The following is a 19,377-nucleotide window of genomic DNA, read 5'->3' on the forward strand; positions in this document are numbered from 1 at the left end:
CGGGCATGCCTCTGGAAGTTTCAGGATCTTTTAGAATGGGGACCACTGTGAGCGCAGTCACTCCTTATACACAAACGCTCCATCTCTCCAAAATGGAGAGAGACTAAACTGATGGGAGAGATGGGAGTCCTGAGTAACTAAATGTTGTCAGACCTATCACAGAGGGTTTTTCAAGAAATGAAAATATAGTAAAATTTATTGATCTAATTCTCTTCAGGATGTCAAGTCTTGCAGAATCTGTGTCATAAACACCAATTATCATTGTAGAATAGCAGATGTGGAAAATATAAAAAATTTGCCTGATTCTATAAGATTCCAGGACAAATCGTAAATAGTGCTTTCAAAATAAATCCCTGATATTTGATGACTAGCATCTCCTCCTCAGAGAATTAGACAACAGAGAATCACCACCCTGTCATCGTTCTGACAGGCCACCTGCCTGGGGCCCCGAGGCCCCCTGGATGGCCAGGCAGGGCCGACACGGCCCAGTGGGGCTTACCTGGATGTAGTAGTACAGGGACTTGCCGTACTTTCTCTTGAATTCAGACCTAATTTTCAACATGTCCACTTCACTGCGGGAGACCATGATTCTGATCAGGACCTTATCGCGCGTGCCCTTGCCCTGAAAGTCAAGTTGATGTTCCCAGTTACAATTCACTGACAGTGTTAATCATTAAAAGAGAATCTAGTAAGTTTTCTTGCATATGGAACTGATCTGGGTTCTTGATGCTGCCCTCTAAGAGACTGCAAAGGTAATAGTGAAACTACCCCCTTAAGAAAAATGAGCACCTCGGAACTTCAAACACACTAGACGAAATCATCACAAACCCAGCTGTCCACGTTCAATGCACGTATAGTGCACACCAACTACTGCGGGGCTCAGGTCAAGAAGTGTGCAAGTCTACATACGTAACAAAAAGTTCCTGGCTCTCGGGGCTTACAGAGAGAGGACCTGCCACCAGGTTTTCATCGTGGCTCTGTGCCATTTGAATGGTATGAGCAGAAAGGACCACTGAGTTTACTTCCAGAGCCTCAGACTAGAGGCACGAAGGAATGGGTCCTATCTGGCATGAGACCTTAGGAGAGATGCTCTGGAGAAGGCAGTGGACGAGGGGGTGATCCAGGAAAAAGTGGCAAGAGCCTGGAAGCCAGAAAGCTCCAGGCACATTTGAGGGGTGGGAACGGGATGGGATTGTGGGAAGAGACAATGCATTTAAGGGAAGTTGCAGGGCTGACTTTAGAGTCAGACCTCAGTTCAAATGTGGCTACGTAATCTCAGGCAAGCTGAAGCCTTCTGAGCTCCAGTCTCCTCATCTATAAAGAAAATACATCAGCCTCATAGGCTTTTCGGTAATGACTTCAGGTAAAGTAAGCAGCACCACGTCGACTGCATAGTGGTTGCTTAACCATCTCTCCCTCCCTTGCTTGTCTATACTCTGGTGTAACAGGAGGAAATCCCAGAGAAATCTGAGCAGGAGTCAGACACGATTACTATCTGGCATTTTCTCTTTCCCATGACACTTTATTTTCTACCTGTACACAAACATGAGTGCAAGTAGTTGAGAGAGACAGAAGATGGATTTGTGGTTTTCTCACTGTCAAATACAACCACAGCTGACCAGTGCGCTTCTGAATCTGGACAGTGGGGCTCCTTCCTCCATCCGCTAGCCAAGGACACTTAGTTTGGGGCACAAAAGAAGAAAAGCCTCCTGGAAACACGGACCATGCAGGCAGCTGCCCTTACCTTCATGGAGTCGTACAGTCGGTCAGCAAAATACAGGGGCTTGTTCTGAATACACTGGACTGTGGAGAGAAGAAAAGGGGTCAGCTGCTCCTCTCTCCTCCACCAGTAGGGCTGAGGCCCCAACCCCAGAGCACAAACCAGATGACCTGATGCAACGTGAACGGGCTGTGAAATGGGAAAGCTAAGGGAATACTGGGGCTCCTCTGACACGCTCGGCTCCACTGTGGTTTTAAATCAGGGCCCTCTGAGGGCCGCAGAAACCCAAGTGGATATAGTAGCTTTCCCACCAGTGACATTTCTCTTGTTAAGCCTCCTTGGCAACTCTCCGTTCTACCAATTTAAGCTGTTCCTCAGTTTCATATATTAAATTTATACAGTGAAGATTATGAAACCACCCAAATCATGGAAAGAAGCCACACCTCCTAAACACACTTGAATTAACAGGACAGCCATTCGTGACTTCTGCTTCAGCACAGTTTACTGAAAGCTGATGCCTACCAGAGATGGGGACCACACTTGCTTACCCAGGTTCAGGAAAGCATTTTCCAGGTCTCCTTTGACCTCCTTCTTGATGCTCTCCAACATGTCATAAGGGCTGTAGCTCTTGTACCTTTCAAATACTGAGGAAAAGTGACAAATAATTATTATAACAGAGCCACTACTTAAAACTGTCAATGATCACTCACACAGTTACACGCCATGATTTAAAAAAAAAAGGAAAAATGAGGACAATCATGGCATCCTAGAGGGTTAGGGGCTGCACTGGTGGACCAGAGCTGACACTGCACCAGTTGCCCTGGGACAGCCGTACGTGCGCTTGTCCTGACTGGCAGTGCCCAGGCCACGTATTTTGACCATCTTCATCTCCCGAGAGAAACCAACTGAAAGCCACGAAAAACAGTACACAGCATCCAGGAAAGTCCATTACTCCAACAAATATAGCAAGATAAAATGATCCTCAGACAAGAAGGGGCGGCAAGCTAAAGCACCAAATGTGGAATCTATTTAGGGGAAAGAAGGATCTAAAATGGGAGAGAAGAGTAAATGGACTTGTGAGGGAAAATGGGAGTGCAAAGTGGAGAGTGAACCTTGTTCTGACAGACCTGAGCCCCAACACAGACCACCAGCTGGCCTGGGCTCTGAGACCTCCTCAGCAAAGCACCCACCTTTCTGGAGGTGACAGACACTGCGCTCGGTCATGATGCTGATCCACTTTGGAACATCAGTTCCTTTCCTCTTCACTCCAGCATCATAGAGATCCTACAAGCACAACCAACCAGGAGAGTTAACTACCCACTCCAGGATGTGGTCATAAAAAATTTCATGCAAAAAACTAAAAACCTACACATTCAAAATGCTGTATGAGAAAGGATGACTGCACTGCAGATATGGGCAAAAACATACTATTTAGGTTAAAAGTCTTAATCAAGAGCCGTCTGCCAAAGGCACAGACAGACACACTATGACACTAGATTGTTCATGAGGTTGGTGCTGTCCAAATCTCCTTCCCTGAGCACCAAAGGAAGGACCAAGGGCTTCTGTTTATATACAGAAGGACAAGCAAATGTTCATTAGCACATCCAACCCTCCTCCCCTTGGCACTTTTAATAGCAGATAAGCTGATGGTCATCCACTGAAGACAGCTACAGGTCAGGTACCCACACCCAAGCTTCTTAGAGACTCAGGACAGGATGGACCTGGCCCAACCTCATTTTCAGTTTCTAGAAAATTTATGGGCTGCAAGTAATGCTAAGAATGGTGGGGAGAGAGGGAGGAAGGCTTATGTAAGGGTAGATACTCATTCAGGGACCATCCACTTCTGGGAGTTACAAAACCCAACTGCTAGGACTTTATTTAAAACCTTTCCCTACCTCCTGCTAAAAGTGCTGTGTGAAATATATTCAATTTTAAAAGTAAAATGAATTTAAATTAATTTTGTTCTGCAGCTCTTACGAAATGCTTTGCAATGGTTGTTGACCCTCTGGGAAAGGCCTATCGTTCATAGTGATCTAAATCAGCTTAACAAATAGTTCTCAGTGATTATGAGACTAGAACCAGCAAAAGTTCTATTCAGCTGGAGAAAAAGGAAGGACCCCTGGCGTCCTCCCCTTCTCCTCGACCACAAAGGGCAATGAGCCTTCCTCTCCCAGGCTGAGCCTCCGCCATCTTGTTCTGCCTTCCCATCTCGTTCACTCTACTGGTGTTCATTTGTAGCAAACGCACGCCAGTGTGCACAGCTGTATTACACCCTGCAGAAACGTATACTTCCAAACAAGCAAAGCCTAAACAAGTGTATGTGAGTCAGGTATGGATCCTGGAATTCACACCAGCATTATAAGGGAATACCTGTAATAACTATTGCTCCCAGAAAGTAAAAATGAAGCCCACCTATTCTTTGACATGCCTCCCTTCCAACAGTGGGGCCTACTTCCCCTCCCACTGACTGGGGGCCAGACATAGTGTCTCACTTCTAGTGAACAGAGTATGACAGACACGAGAGTCTGTGACTCCTAACATTAGGTCATAGAAGGAACTTGGCTTCCTCCTTGCCTTCTCCCTTCTCACTCTGGGGAAACCATGAGCCATGTTGTGAGGACACTCAAGCAACCCCTGAGAGATGGCCATGTGGAAAGATACTAAGGCCTCCTGCCGACCGTCATGTGGGTGGCCATTTTGGATGTAGATCCTCCGATGCTGTCAGGCCCTCAGACGCTGCAGCCCTAGTCAACATTTTGTCTACAACCTCACAAGAGGCCCCAAGCCAGAACCACCCAGCTAAGCCACTCCCCAATTTCCTGACCCACAGAAACTGAGATAATAAATGTTAGTTGTTTTAAGCCCCTAGGTTTGGAGGTAATTTGTTACACAGGATAGAAAATTACTACACAGACTATCCAGAGATTTACTAGAAAACAGAAACAAACCAAGAAGCTTGGCACTTACCCGGGCATCTTGGTCAATCAGTTCATAATCAATGACAGAGCCATCCTCTGCTCTTCTACCCTACGGAAGAAAAAAAATTAAGAACATCAAATATGTTTCTTCGTATATTTTAAAACAAAAAATGTTATTTTTCTCCCCAACTCATGTAAGCCATTATTTAATTTACTGAATTATCACTCACTTAAAATTTTTCTTCACTTTGAAGTATAGATAAGACCAAAGATTGGTACAATAATGGAAGGCAGAGAAATGGGGGTTGTGCCTCATCATCGTCAATCTTCTCCTTGGTACCCAGTCCTGGGCTAAGCATCTTTCAGGATCCATCCCCCGCCCCCCCCAAAAAACCTAATGATATTCAGTTCCTTCCCTCAGAGAGCTTTCAATCCAGATAGAGAAATAAGCATGGAACAAATGGTCAAACAACACAGTAATCTACAGCTCTAAGAAGATGTGAAATGCAAAAGAGGGAGAAATCTGTCGGACACTATAGTCACAAAATCTGTGGAGAATGGGGTAAGCTGAGGTGGAACCTGAGGATGAGTCAGCCAGTAAAGGGGAGGGGAGGAAGCCAGTCCGCACAGGAGGAAGAGCTCAGGGACAGGCTGCGCACACTCAGGTGAGTGAGGTCCTGCCGGGCTGGCGGAGAAGGGGAACAGGAGGGACTCCTAGGGAGGAAGATTAAGTGAGGGAAGGCCAGGTACAGAGGACTTTTACAGGCAGTTGAGCGTTCGGATTTGATGGAGCAGAAACGGGTTTCAATCAGGGGAATGAAATGGTGAAAGGGGATTTCAAAAAGATGGGTGGATGGCGGTGCACAGGGCAGGTGGAAGAGAGGAGAGCTAGGGAGGGTGGCGCGGAGTTGCTACAGTAACGGAGATGTGAGTCAATCACTTGTCATCAGGGTTCCTGGAGATGATCATTTCTCCTCCCTCCTCTGGCACATAGGTATTAAACTGCACACTGGTCAGAGCTCAGACTCAAAAGGGAAATGCCTTTCATCCACTTTAATATGTTAACATCAGCAGACAAACAAAGACCCCCCTCTCCAGGTAAAGGACCACCTGGATAAATCCTCTCATATGACGTGAGAGCAGGTGAAAGAAACAAAAGGGTTACTCCCCACTGGGTCCTGAGTATGTGGCCAAACTTAGAGGCAAAGTGACCTTCCCAGAGTCACGTGGCGAGGGCTGGCACATAAATCCAGGCCAGAACTTGAGGGCTGCCTATTCCTCCTCTGGCTCCAAAGTCCACTTGACCATGAGGTTTTGCAGGATAAGAAATCCCATTATACAAAAATGACAGCTCTGCAGAGACAGTGCAAACCCACCATCGGAAATGCAGCTGGAATCTCTGAAGCAGGCACAGAGGATTGAGTTAATTCCCTCCCAAGTATAAAATAAGGCATGCAACTTGCCTCCGGAGGCAGCAAGCACAAAGAAAGAAACCGGAAACCAACCTTTGCGAGGGCAACCATCAGCTTGCGGAAGTCACCAGATGTGTCAGAAACAATGTCCTTCTCCAGATCAGTCTTGTACACTTGGAAAACAACACATGTGGATTTATGCTTCCTGCCTGTGCAGCCAGTCAGCCACCCACCCCGACTGCCCCCTGCCCCACTAAGCCTGTGAAAAGCAGAACTGTCTGTGACAGCATGGATGTATCCACCCAAATGAGGGCAGATTCTCTCAAATGATTTTGACCTTCATAAAATCAGAGCCAGTGTTATTATCAGTGACAAGGGACAGACGAGACTGGATCAAATCAGGGATCCTTAAGCTCACCTTTGATCAGTGACCTCTATCATAGCTAAAATACTGTTTCCCAACCTTCTTGAGTATGAATACTCATTTTGAACATCAAAAAATATAGAGGGCTACACACACACACACACACACATAGCTATGCCTTATTATCTACTGATTGAGAAAATGCACAATGGCAAAAAGTAGTAAGAATTAAATAGTTTGAATGAATTCGTATTTTATTATTCAAAACAGCATCTATATTGAAATGCACTAACACATACACACGTAAGCTGCATCATTTATCCTACCCACAGCCTCCTATACTACTTGGTGCACGTAGGTCCTTATGTCTCTTGCAACAATATCCACAGTCCAGAGTTGAGAACCTCTTGAGCAGAGACTGGACAGCACTCAATAAATGAAATCTATGTATGATCCTTTCTACTTCACCCCATCAGATCTATTTTTAAAAACTTTGTTTTCTCTCCTTTCCCTCCCATCTATCTTTCTGTAGAAGTTCTAGTGGAATGTAATAATCAAAACACAGGCCATGAGGAGGTGGAGGAGAGGGACCTGGACCAGTCCAGATGGAGGCATTTCTGCATATGTAATCTGGGCATCCCGTCCTGAACACTAACCCAGATGACCACGGGGTCACAGAAGTTGGGCTGAGAGGATGCACCACCGAACTAGGGCTACTCACTTTCCTTGTAGACTCTGTTAATTTCCTGCAGCTCCTGGTTGGTCCTTGAGCAGATGATCTCAATGAGGGAGTCCTCATCGGTCCCCAGCCCCTGTGAACCAGGCAGCACCGACATCAGCAGGCAAAGTCCTCCTGGCCGTTAGCCTACTTCTCTGATCTCAACCAGGTAAACTATAAACATGGATGGGTCTGTGCTCCTTTCTACATTCCTACTGGGGGATCTGGACTCTGTTCCTCAGCACAAGGTAATGTTATTTTCTATTCATTTAAAAAATGCTTCACCAGAATACGAGATGGTATGAGTGACATGTTTGAGCTCAACTATATTAAAATATATATACATATAGTAAACAGAAAGAGACAGCAATGGAATATATCAAAATGTTAAAAGTAGTTGCCTTTTGGTAATGAGTTTATAAAATGAATAACTTTTTCTCTTTGTTATTTTTATTTTTCAATTTCCATAATAATCGCCCATTATTTTAATAGATGGGAAATAATTTTCTTTATTAAACACGTTTGCTCAGTAATTTAAAATAAAGGAATATACAGATTTTGTGTTGTCACTTGCAGCCAGCATCGTTAGACTGGAAAAAGTCTTTTTACCAGGGAAAGGTATAGATAAGATAAAATTTCTAGCTTCAACTCTTTGAAATGTAAAATTGGGTTAATGTTAAAAATTTCATTCTTGTACTTCCATTTTTGCTTGATTACTATGCTCTCTTCGGGCATTTTAGAGAAGCAAAAGGAAATAATGAAGTGCCAAATAAACCTAGACACCAACACTTTATTAAAGAATAAGAATTTGATAGGTGATGTATTCAAATTTAATATATACACTTTTGAGCATGCCAGATAGCCTGAAAGGACTCAATGAAACATATATTTCAAAGCTGGCTTCATGATCAAAGTCAAGATTTAATAATCAGGATCCTCTAATACTTGTCTTTCTGAAGATGGAAATACCACTTTGAACTAAGTAGAATTACAACTGTTTAAAATGTAAATCAATTATAAGGTGTTAATACAATAAGAAACTTACTTATCCACGTGAAAAGTATGTCAGCTATTTATTAAACTTATTAGAGTTTAGATGCCCCTGAAAAAGTGGTCTGTGTCATATAAGCTAAGCCTCAGGTTAACGGTTAATTTTGAATTTTATTCTTAATCTAATCTATGAGCCAGCGCCTCTTCTTCCAGAGTTTTTCATCATGATTTGTGGAGGTTCTGGCAAAGCCAAAATTTCTTCCCTTCTTAGCAAAAGGTCTACAATAATATGCCATCCAAATGCTACAGGATGACTACCGAGCATCTTTGAATATTTTAGGGGGCAGTTTTTCAATCCCAAGGAATGACAGAAATATACTAAAAATAACTCATGCATTGGAAGAAATGCTGTATTCTGACACTGGGGGAATGTACAATAGATAGCACAATGTAAGATTTTTCTTTCACCACTGATATACCAGTGTTAATCTCTGAGAATCCTACCAGTGTTTTTATCTCTATATTCCAAGGTGACCTTGGCAATTTCCAAAACTTGGCCAAGCTTTCCACAGACTGTCCACAATTCCTATCAAAAGGGCAGCTTCCACTGCAACATATGGCAGATATTGCCACTGGTATTGCCAGAAGTCAAAACAGAAATTTTTTTTAAAGCATAGTTCAGTTAATGTCACTTCGAGCTTTATGGATTTCAGAAGGGTACTCAACTGTGATAGCTAATGGAAGAGCTGGCACAAGGTCAAAGATGTAGCAGTCAAAGCACCTTTCATTGGGCCCAGCTACACAGATTACAATGGTGACTGACAGCTCAAACAGGTCCATCTCAAGTCACAAATACCTAGTAACAGATACTAGTAAAATTGCACAAGTCGCAACTAAATGGATTCTTGATGAAAAGAAGATAAACCGATCTGATGTGATGACGGTCAGAAGACACCTAGGACCTAGGCTGGCTCATCTGTGGCTCAAAAGGTCCCAAGACTCAGTTTTCAAGATCAAGCAGGATCCTTCAGTGTTGTTGCCATTTTATCATTCTTAATTACACCCTCCCTGCAAAGGAGCCTACTTGGGAAACTCAGAGTTAGTCTGCTCAAACAAACAGCTTGGGCTACGTTGGAGAACTGAAGGGAGAAAGAGATTTCGCAACGAATCTTTCAGCGGCCCTGAGCTATCAGGTTCTGAGCCCTGGAAATGCCTGGTGTGTGAAGCTGCCTGACTCTCAAGGTGCTCTGTAGGGAAAGGGATGACAACCGAACTGTGACATTAGCTCTGGTGACAGGCTTACAGCTCGGTCTCTTAATGCAGGAACAGCAGCATCACAGAAAATGTACTCGGACTTCGAATAAAAAATCAGAGCTATAGCTTTCCGCCTATTCTGGAGGCTTTACCCAGTCTTATCGGCAGAGGGCAGTATCAGATTATTCAAAGTGTCGCAGGCACACACCAGGAAAAGGGCTATGCTTTGCTGTAACACGCATTTATGTTTATGCATCTATTACATTTATATAAAACTTGATGTTTTGGGAACGCATAGTACTCAGGGAGTTCCCAACCTGTAATTTTTACTATCTAATTTAAACCTAAAATTCCATGTTCAAAATAACTTTCCAAAAGAAAAACCGCAAGATAACACGTGCTACGATACTTTGAACAAAACACAGGTACCATTCACAATCAGAAATCATCCTTTATATGCACTGTGATGTTCTGATTTTTCCCGATTTGAATCAAACAATGGGATTGACAAGAAGGTCAGCCAGGAGAGGAAACACCCGAGACAGCGCGGGCAGAATTTGCAAGCTTCACTTAAACAAAAGCTATGAGTTTTACTTCTGCCTTAATATCATAACAAATCTTTTCTGAGGAGGAAGTGTAATCAAGGAAGTAGTTTTTCCAAATGATATTCCAATTGCCCAGGTGCCAAGCAGTAGCAGCTGGTAACTGACTTCTCAGCATCATGAAATTTCTTTACAGTCTTAAAAAAAAGTAATTGAAATATTTTTGGTACGAATCCTGAGACTTACAGCTTCAGTTCATTCAAAAAAAAAATTGCTCCAAATGAGAATTCAACAAAACTGAAAATCACCTAATTACACTCGGAAAGCTGTAATTCACCAATATTAGTGGCAGATTCGACAGAGCGTGCACCTCCCACGTGCTCACCTTCATGGAAGCCTTCAGCTCAGAAGCATCATACTGAGCAGGTGTTTTCAACAGGCCCAGAATCACCGTCTCCAGGTGGCCAGACAAGGCTGACTTCAGCGCTGCTGCAAGCTCCTTCAGACAAACGGGCAGGGACATGGAAAACTGGGTTGGTAACCAACATTCCCTTTAAAACGAGTGAGTAAAATACCTGTGAAAACCATCCCTCGCCTGCATGCCCTTCCACAGACTCAGGTGTCAGAAAATGAAAGATCAGACTTTGCTCTAGTCAAATCCCTTAAAATCCAAAGGAAACCGGAACAGTATGCAATTCCTCAGAATGCTGTGGGTGTCAGGACACTTTACCATACAACCTGCATGCGATGACAGCCCGTGGAAGACAGGGTACTTTCCCGGGCCAGGGCCCCTGCTGAGAATGAGGTGGTTTGAGTGGGGAGCCCGTGGGGAAGCAGAGCCCTCATAGCCTGCTGACACCCTCCTGTAAAAGATGCTTGCGGTTGTGCCTGGAGTGGCTCCTCAAAGTCTCCAGAAGGAACTGGAGGGCCCAAAAAGGCCGGAAGTGGCCTCATGAAGCTGTCCTATGCAAACACTTCATCTACGGCTGAGAGAACATCTGTTTGTCCATACCAAATTGGGACGTGTTGACAGAGATGATGGGGACTAAAGCTCCCCATTCAGCCCTTTGACTTTCCCATGGCATATTATTTCTTAAGGGTTCCACTGTCACCATTAAGAAAGATTTTAAGTCAGAGGTCTGAGTCAGCACCCATGTATGCAGACAGATACCCCAATTCAATGTGGCTTTCACAGATGCTTCCTCCAGATTAAGCTTCCTACAAATCATGGGCGTTGAGTGATAACTGAACTCTCCCACTGTAATTATTTTCTTCTTCCTTTTCACTTTCTCCTCTTCTCTTCCTTCTTTCTTTCTCTCCTGCTTTCCAGCAGAACCCCACGGCATCTACAAAGTTTGGCCCCTAGAAGAATTTACAGGCACTGGGAGGTGACATGCAGCCTGCTTCGGTGCGAATCTTCTCAAATCAGTCACAGATGTCGAGAATTGAGATGGATCTTAGAAAGCAACTGGCCCAACCCCTTCACCATCTACTTTCTCCTGCTTTCTGATGTCCTAGTAACACACAGCCCTTAGGAGGGGACTTTAAAAGTAACACCTTCTAAGGCACATATGTATGGTGACAGATAAAAACTAGACTATTGGTGGTGAGCACGATGCAGCCTATACAGAAACTGATATATAATAATGTACACCTGAAATTACACAATGTTATAAACTATTATGACCTCAATAAAATAATTTAAAAAAACGAGTTAATTTTTCTCTAGACAAGTTACCTTCCAGAGGGTATTTTCCTGCTACCAACAAAACCAACTTCAAGGACTGCCGAAGCACATAAGTGACAAAAGGTGGCCGTGATTACCTTCACAGAAAATGAGCCACTGACATAAAAAAAAAAAAAGGCAACACCTTCCAATTATAGCACCGATTTTCCAGTTTGGAACTTTGAGGTTAGGTAATTCCAAACTCAGCCTATTCCTGACACTTCCCTCAACCCATTCTCTGCTCAAACCTCAAATAGCATCTATCTGGGCACCTACTGACTTCTTCCACTTCTATTATAAACTCCTTATGGGCGTTCAACTTCCTGCTGCTCATACTGCCTAGCACAGGGCTTTGCACTCAGCAGAAACTCCAGAAATGTTCGACAAATAAAACACAATCATTCCTTATATGGAGAAACCTGGCATCTGCTTGAACACGAAAGAAACATGAAATCAAGAGAGTCTCAGCTCCTCTCCACTTCTACTAGCTGTGCCCTTGCTGTTCAAGCTCGTCACCTAGGCAGCCTCGGTCTGTACTCCTGAGAATGCTGCAGTACAGGGCCTTCTCCTTTATTCATAAACAACTCATTCAACACAATAAGGTTCTGCCTCCACGATTTCCTTCAGAAATTATCTCAAGAAGTTTATGCATCTTTCTATAAAAGATGACAATTCTTCTTAGTCCAAGGCTGAGAGGTATCAAGAATCAGTAGGGGGGGCCGGCCAGGTGGCGCAGCAGTTAAGTGCACACGTTCCGATTCAGCAGCCTGGGGTTCGCTGGTTCGGATCCCAGGTGCGGGCATGGCATTGCTTGGCAAGCCATGCTGTGGCAGGCATCCCCCATATAAAGTAGAGGAAGATGGGCATGGATGTTAGCTCAGGGCCAGTCTTCCTCAGCAAAAAAAAGAGGAGGATTGGCAGCAGATGTTAGCTCAGGGCTAATCTTCCTCAAAAAAAAAAGAATCAGTAGGACAGTGAGCTGTCCCCAGGACACAGCAAAGCCTTTGAGGTCACTGAACTCATCATGATTCTGGTAATATCTTCCATCCAACAGGGTATGCGAGAGCTTTGTTCTCCATCTATCTAATTTGAAATCAAGATCCAGGCTTCTCTGTTTCTGTGTACATTTATGTGTGCACACCCACGTGTGTTCCAAGACCCCACTCTGTAAGTCACAGCTGAAGGAGCAATTACAGGCATACCGTCCAAAGAGGTGGGCCTTCTGCTCCAACTGGAACTCTATTCTACCAGCTCACAGATCCTTTTGGGGAAGCAGAGAAATAAAACACTCCCCTCTATGCCTCACTCCAGAAGATTAATATAAGTCTAGTTGAAAGAAGAATTTTAATGCACATGAGATGAAAGAAGCCAGATGCTTTCCTATTTATGTCTATCCAACTGTTTCGGGAGGTGGAGGAGGGAGCTACAGCAGAACTTGACCTGCAACTCCCAGAACCTTGGTGGTCACGTCAACCCCAAGAGCAGAAACATCTTTTCCAGAATGCTTCCAGCTCACCTCCACCGTGGCTACGAGTGGAGGTTCTAAGTCACACAGGAGCTGCAGGAAGCCACGCTGACTACACCGTCCAAGAATAAATCAAAAGCTTTTAATAGCAAGAAGTTAAAAATAAAGCAGCCTGTCCTTAAAATAAAATTTCCTAACACTGTGACAAAATAAAGGATGAATAAGCACCGGGTTGTTCCTTCACCACTAGTGGACAAGCAAGGAGAAAAGCACAAAGACCCTTTAAATAGTCGGGGCATGGCATGCCGAAGATAGTCTGCTGGACCAAATGAACTACTAACTAATTAAGCCCCTTTGTTGTCAAGCTCTTAAGAATTCAACTGTATTTTTTTTAAGAATGAGGGGAGCGTGTCAGGATCAATACTCCTAAGATTAGTGTCCTAAGATTAAATTAGTGTCCTAAGATTAAATTAGAAACATCTTATCAAGAGCTAACAGAAGCCATAAAGATGAAATGAGTTGCTACATGTAGAGAACTACATGCCGGGCACAAAGTAAGCATTCAGTAAATGGTGCCTGTTGTTGCTGTTTCTCCCTATTCCGTTCAACCTTTCTAGTCCCAGAACTGCTCCCTCCACACACTCTGAGTTGAAGGAGGGTGTGGTCTTTATGGATGCGCTCCAAGCACTCCAGGGGCCACCCATGGGTGAGTGGTGACTCTTACAAGGATGTAAGAGGAACACCTTGGATACCTAAGAGTTCCAGGAGGCGCTTGCTGGAATGAGCCAGAATTCAAGAAAAGAAAAAGCAATGGCTGAGGAAATGAAATTCAACAAGGAATGGCCTCCATCCCTGAAACCGCCTGTACCTTTTTGGTCCTTCTCTGGTAGGCGAAGGCAATATCTTGTCTCTGTTCATTGCTGCGGTTGGTCAGAATGTTGACAATGGTGACCTCGTCCACACCTATGGAAATACAAGTTGTGAATGGTTACTCAACCACGTGCTCTAGTCCTTTGCGCTTGCACAGAAGGTTTTAAGCAGAGTTTATTCAAAGTGAAATTTATACACCATTCTCCAAACAACACATACCAAAACATCAAGATTTGTCTTCTTTTTATCAGCTTCCTCCGCTTAACGTGTGTACCTTCTTTTCTTTTTTTCCTGATAACCTCAAACCTCAAGCCTAAATGGGCCTTCTAAATATGTGTATTTTAAAAAACTATTTTTATTCATAAATTGCTTTCTGGAACCAACAGTAGGAGGTGCATCCGTGGGGCTGTGGCAGTCAGATGGAACAACAAAGATTTAGGAGGATTTTAAATGAAGGTCCCCAAATTGCCATTTAACTGAAGATTTAATAGACAGTAACTGTGAACTGAATTAATAGAGACAATTATTTATATTTATTGCAGGATTATGGCTATATAAGCAGCTAGGTATAATTTCTATAATTATAAAAACTGTCATGACAAATGAGTCAGATTTAATATGGCAGTTGTATTTTAATAGCATAATTGATTAAAATAATCACACTTATTGAAGACTAAATTATTTTGTAAGGAAAATAAATGTTCCGCTGCTTTTAATCTTCAATAGGCAAATTTAATAATCAATTTTATAACTTTATTAAAAAGAGTAAGTGTTTTAATCTAAATTAAATCTAAATTGGGAGTTTTGAAGTGCCACCAAAATATTTTAGTACCTATTTTAATTGGAACGTGTATTTACAAAGATAAGCAATGCTTTCTGGTATCTGAAAGTTTCCAATTTTATATCAGAAATACTCCTAACATGCCATTTAACTTAAGAAAGCATAATTTTAAGAATTCAGCAAGTGAAACGTCTCTCTCCTGACTGATTATGAACTTTGTTTAATAAAAGGAAGAGTCTTTGCCATAACTAGATAGGTAATTCTTGGGTGAGAGCAAGAGTGGCTAAACCACAAGGTCAATGTGAACTGCAAACAGCCTGACCTAAAGGAAATCAGGAGTCCCAAAGCCACAGAAAGGTCAGAACTGCAATGCTTTGAGGCAGAGGCAACGAGCAGACTGACAGAGAAGGTATCTTCCGCTTTCAGTGTGTTAGAAAGATCAAAAAGCATAAAGTTAGATTTTCTGGGTATAAAAATAAATAACATTTATTTTGTATTTATATACTTATTTCAGAGTGAGTTCACACCAATGTCAGTCAGTTATCTTAACTGCAGCATCTATAACTTTCTCTCCAATTCTTAGAGTGGCCAACGTCAACACAGAAACCCAGTTGCTGTAAATAAGACTCAGTTTTTAAGAGGTTTATTTCAGCATTGGATATAATATCAAAAAAATCAAGGGAAAGACAACCTATGTCCAATAAGAGAATGATTAAATTAATGTTCTTTTGTCCATATAATGGAATATTATATAGTCATTTAAAATGATGGTATAAAGTATTAATTGACCTGGAAAACTACTGACAATATACTGTGAAGTAAAAAAACAGGTTGGAAAACAATATCCCCAAAAATATAACTCGATTTTTATAAATACATATGGATAGTATAAGAATATATCTAGAAGCCTTTATAGCAAACTTTTAAAAGTGATCCTCTGAGTGGTAGGATTATGGATAAAGTTTCCTTTCTTTTGATTATCTATACTTTAAAAGTTCACCATAATGACCATAAAAAGGGTTTTTAAAATACACTGTGAATGACACAGAATCATTGATCTAGAATCAACTAGTGACGTCGCCTCAAGAGAGTCCTCGCCTGGTTCCAAATACTTCCGTTAGAACAAAACACAACATGCTTACTAATTAGGAGCTGTGTCTACATCATTCTCTTTGGTTTCCAAAACATCCTGACACAAACTATGTTACTCAGTCCTCACAACAACCAAACGGGGACAGCTATTCCTCTTCCTAGTTTAGAGATGGGGCAGCTGAAGTTCAGAGGGACCGCAAGCGTCACCTCTGTAAACATCTGCCCTCCACGGGCCTCAGTTTCTACATCTCGAACAACGACCTCCTGTGCTGCTTCCACGAAACACCAACAGGCAAACGGAGCTTTAACGCAGGGAGTCTCATGGAGGTATGCACAGGACAGCTTTACTCAAAAGCTCTTTATGGTTATGACGCTACTCTGGTGGATGTGTGACTGGGATGCGTGCACACCTACCCACACCCAAGCGTGCATCCTCGCACTATCTCTATCTCTAAATATTGGATGGCTCTAACTTTACATTAGGAAAACCACCTGTTTATAAATGTGTCTTAGCTTTATACTTAACTTTCTTACCCAAATCTGAAAATGCTGGCCAACAAAACAACATACAATTCTATCCTCTGACTTCAATTCTGACATTTCCTGAAATCAATTTTGGGGCTGTTGACCTGAACGCATACCAAGGACACAGACTCGTAAAAAAATTATTCTCCCTTGGAAACAAATGCAAAGTTTATTTTTGTGTCAGAATGTGGCCCACCTGAATTAGAATCACACGAAGCACTTATTAAAAGACACAGTCCGCTGGACCCCACCTGAGATCTACTGATTAAAGACTCTAGGACTTTGGACCCAGGAAGCGGCATTTCCACCAGCTCCCTGGTGATTCTTTATTTGAGAACCACCAACAGAGATGGAGAAGCATGGGTCTTTAGAAATCTGACTGTGTACGAGACCATTAAGTCACTTCAACAACTGCTTCTCCGAGGGGAAGGGCCAACCACAATTTCTGAGGAAGAAATGCTTACCTTTGTCCAAACAACCCAGGTAAGAAATAACACCTGAATAGAGTTCACGCCACAAACTTCAGTGCAATCCCATGCTCCTAGTCAATGAAACAGCTTTTTGCCTTTCTGTCCATAGCAGCTAAGTGTCTAGTCAACAGAGTCGGAATTCAATCCTATTACTGGAAATCCCCATAAAAAGCCTGGGTAGTTAACCTGAATCTCACCTAGGAGGCAGCAACAACGAATGCCTGAAGGAATCTGAGTGTATTTTACCTAAATTATTCACCAAGCAACAGCCTGCTGAGCTGCAGCATCCAGCATGCTGGGACCCCTTCCAAGGGAACAATCAAACGCATTACACAAATGCTAATGCCAGCAACTACAAGAAATTAAATGGAGGCTATTTCTGCAAGTTGGAAGCCCCCTCCCCTTTCCGAGAACCTCTCCTAGATCAGCTATTTCTCCCATCCATTGTCTGCAAGTTTCAAATTGAACTGGAAAGAGGAAAAAATCCCAGAGCCCAGGATCAATTGCCTAGTCAAAGCCACTTAAGGTATGTGCTACGTCCCAACCCCAGAATACACATATCTGCCGGGGGATTTAACCATCTTATCTTCAGAACACTGCTGCTTCCTCTCGACCTGCTATCATAATTGGTGAGGCAGTTTATTCCTGTGCACAGGAGTTCGGCACAGGTTGCAGCTGCAAGGGTCATCCGGTTGCGCACCATTTCTGCCCAGGATGCAGCTGAAGGATGAGGACTAACACTCAGCTACCTATGTCAGCACAATCGCCGTCAACAACGCACAGCGAGTGCCAGGACACTAGGAAAGCTTCAAATTTAACAACTTTAATATAGCCGCCGACACCCGGTAGATGAGGCTGTGCCCTCTCTGGATCTGCACTTTCCGATAGCTCATGTTCCAGTGCATACGTAGGGAAGTGTTAGGCGGGCGGAAGGGCCCAGGGTCTAAAAGAAACTGTGTCGGTGGGGCATAAGCATCCAGAAAAAACAGAAAACCTGAATAATGCTTCTTTTCCCACCCCATTCCTCTTGTATTGGATGTGGAAGGCCACAAAGCAATCTGAGCAAAGGCTCACGGTGGGGAACAGTGATGTGGGTGGGGGATCCCACAGAATGTGGGTGAGAACATAATAAATTCTGTGAACAAGGTAAATTCTGTGATTGAGTAGTTTGATTTTTCTTTTTTGTCTTTTCGAAACTAATAAAAGTTAAGATTTTCCAGATTGGTAAGGAACTAAGACCCAAATTTCTTTGGCTCCTGACAAGAAACAGCAAAATATAGTTTTTAAGCACTTATTCCTTGAATGAAAATAGTTGGCTAATCTCATCAGCTAGCTACAAAAATGCTTCCAACAGTCCGAGCTGGGGCATCTGAAAGGTTGGTCACTTCTAAATGCCAGTCAACCCGAAGCAGCAGCTTTGCCAATTAATGCCGCAGGGAGTTGCCATAGACAACAGGGCTCAAGCAGAAAACTCTGGGGTCGTGGGTCCCTTAAACCATCTGCCGTATTTTTAAAGCATAAAGAACAGTTGCAGTCTAAAATGATGGTGGAATCCAAAACCACAGAATCTGCCTCCTGGAGTTTCCTCCTCTTCTCTGCGGGTGGAAATCCCTAGTCAGCTCTGCATCTGGCATTCCATGGAAAATGTGTGTCTTTATTGTCCATGGCAAGGAACCGAGAGGTCATTCTGAACAGGATGCTGACTCACAGCTGCCAAGACACACTGACTGCACAAAGAAAATGGATCTCATTTTGTTTGATGAAGGATTCAGGAGGCCCTCAGGGCGGGGCTGACTGGTTGGAAAATAAAGGAAAACTGCCCAGATCCTCCTTATCTAGATGAGAAAAACCATGACACGGCTTAGATTACTGGGCATCTCGGGGTCAAACCTCAGAAGAAATCATCAACGACAGGAAGGTCAGAGGCAGGCCACAAAGAGAGGAGACGGCCGCAGATCCAGGGGTGTGGACATGTGGACAGAGAACAGCATCCAGTTCCTGAGTACCTACTATGTGACAGGCATCTCACTAGGTGTTTTACCCAGTTCTATCATGTAATTTTCACCACACCCGTGTGAGGTGGGTATCATCATCATCCCCATTTTACCGATGAAGAAATCAATGCTCACAGAAGGCAGGGGCTCACCCAACATCACACAAGCAAGTCACCTGAAGAGCTGGGCTGGAAACCAAGATTAAAGACACAAGTCATTACACTGGTCTGCCCTGCCTCCTGTTATAGAAAATGATCCCAAATTTGAAAATAAGGCAAGAGGACGACAGCATGTCCTCCCAGCGTGGTGAACAGGCCCAGCCAAGGCTGTTTCTCCAGGGGCGTGCTCCCACCCGACCTGCTACTCACTACGGATTAGGGCGCAGCCTCTGTGGGTTACATGTTAACTTACACATTGTGGTCCAGTAGAAAAGATCACCCCAAGGGTTATGGCTTCAGTGCCCTGTAGGACATTAATGGTCCTGTATCCGACCCAGCAATCTTATTTCAACATGCTTTTCTCATTCTCTCAACTTT

General features: G+C 43.3%; 1 protein-coding gene across 1 annotated transcript in view; it reads right to left on the reverse strand.

The window, feature by feature from the left end:
• The window catches only part of ANXA2 (annexin A2), a 41,632-nt gene that overhangs the window by 847 nt on the left and 21,408 nt on the right, over window positions 1–19,377 (reverse strand). Inside the window, exons 4-12 of the mRNA XM_046652348.1 lie at window positions 13,978–14,072; window positions 10,304–10,417; window positions 7,136–7,226; window positions 6,144–6,223; window positions 4,688–4,747; window positions 2,911–3,004; window positions 2,269–2,364; window positions 1,745–1,803; window positions 500–622 (exon numbers count right to left, since the gene is read on the reverse strand). Of these exons, the coding sequence (XP_046508304.1) occupies window positions 500–622; window positions 1,745–1,803; window positions 2,269–2,364; window positions 2,911–3,004; window positions 4,688–4,747; window positions 6,144–6,223; window positions 7,136–7,226; window positions 10,304–10,417; window positions 13,978–14,072 (812 nt within the window). The remainder of the gene's footprint in view (window positions 1–499; window positions 623–1,744; window positions 1,804–2,268; window positions 2,365–2,910; window positions 3,005–4,687; window positions 4,748–6,143; window positions 6,224–7,135; window positions 7,227–10,303; window positions 10,418–13,977; window positions 14,073–19,377) is intronic.

The sequence above is a fragment of the Equus quagga genome, chromosome 2 (assembly GCF_021613505.1).
Source record: "Equus quagga isolate Etosha38 chromosome 2, UCLA_HA_Equagga_1.0, whole genome shotgun sequence".
NCBI classification, from domain to species: domain Eukaryota; kingdom Metazoa; phylum Chordata; class Mammalia; order Perissodactyla; family Equidae; genus Equus; species Equus quagga.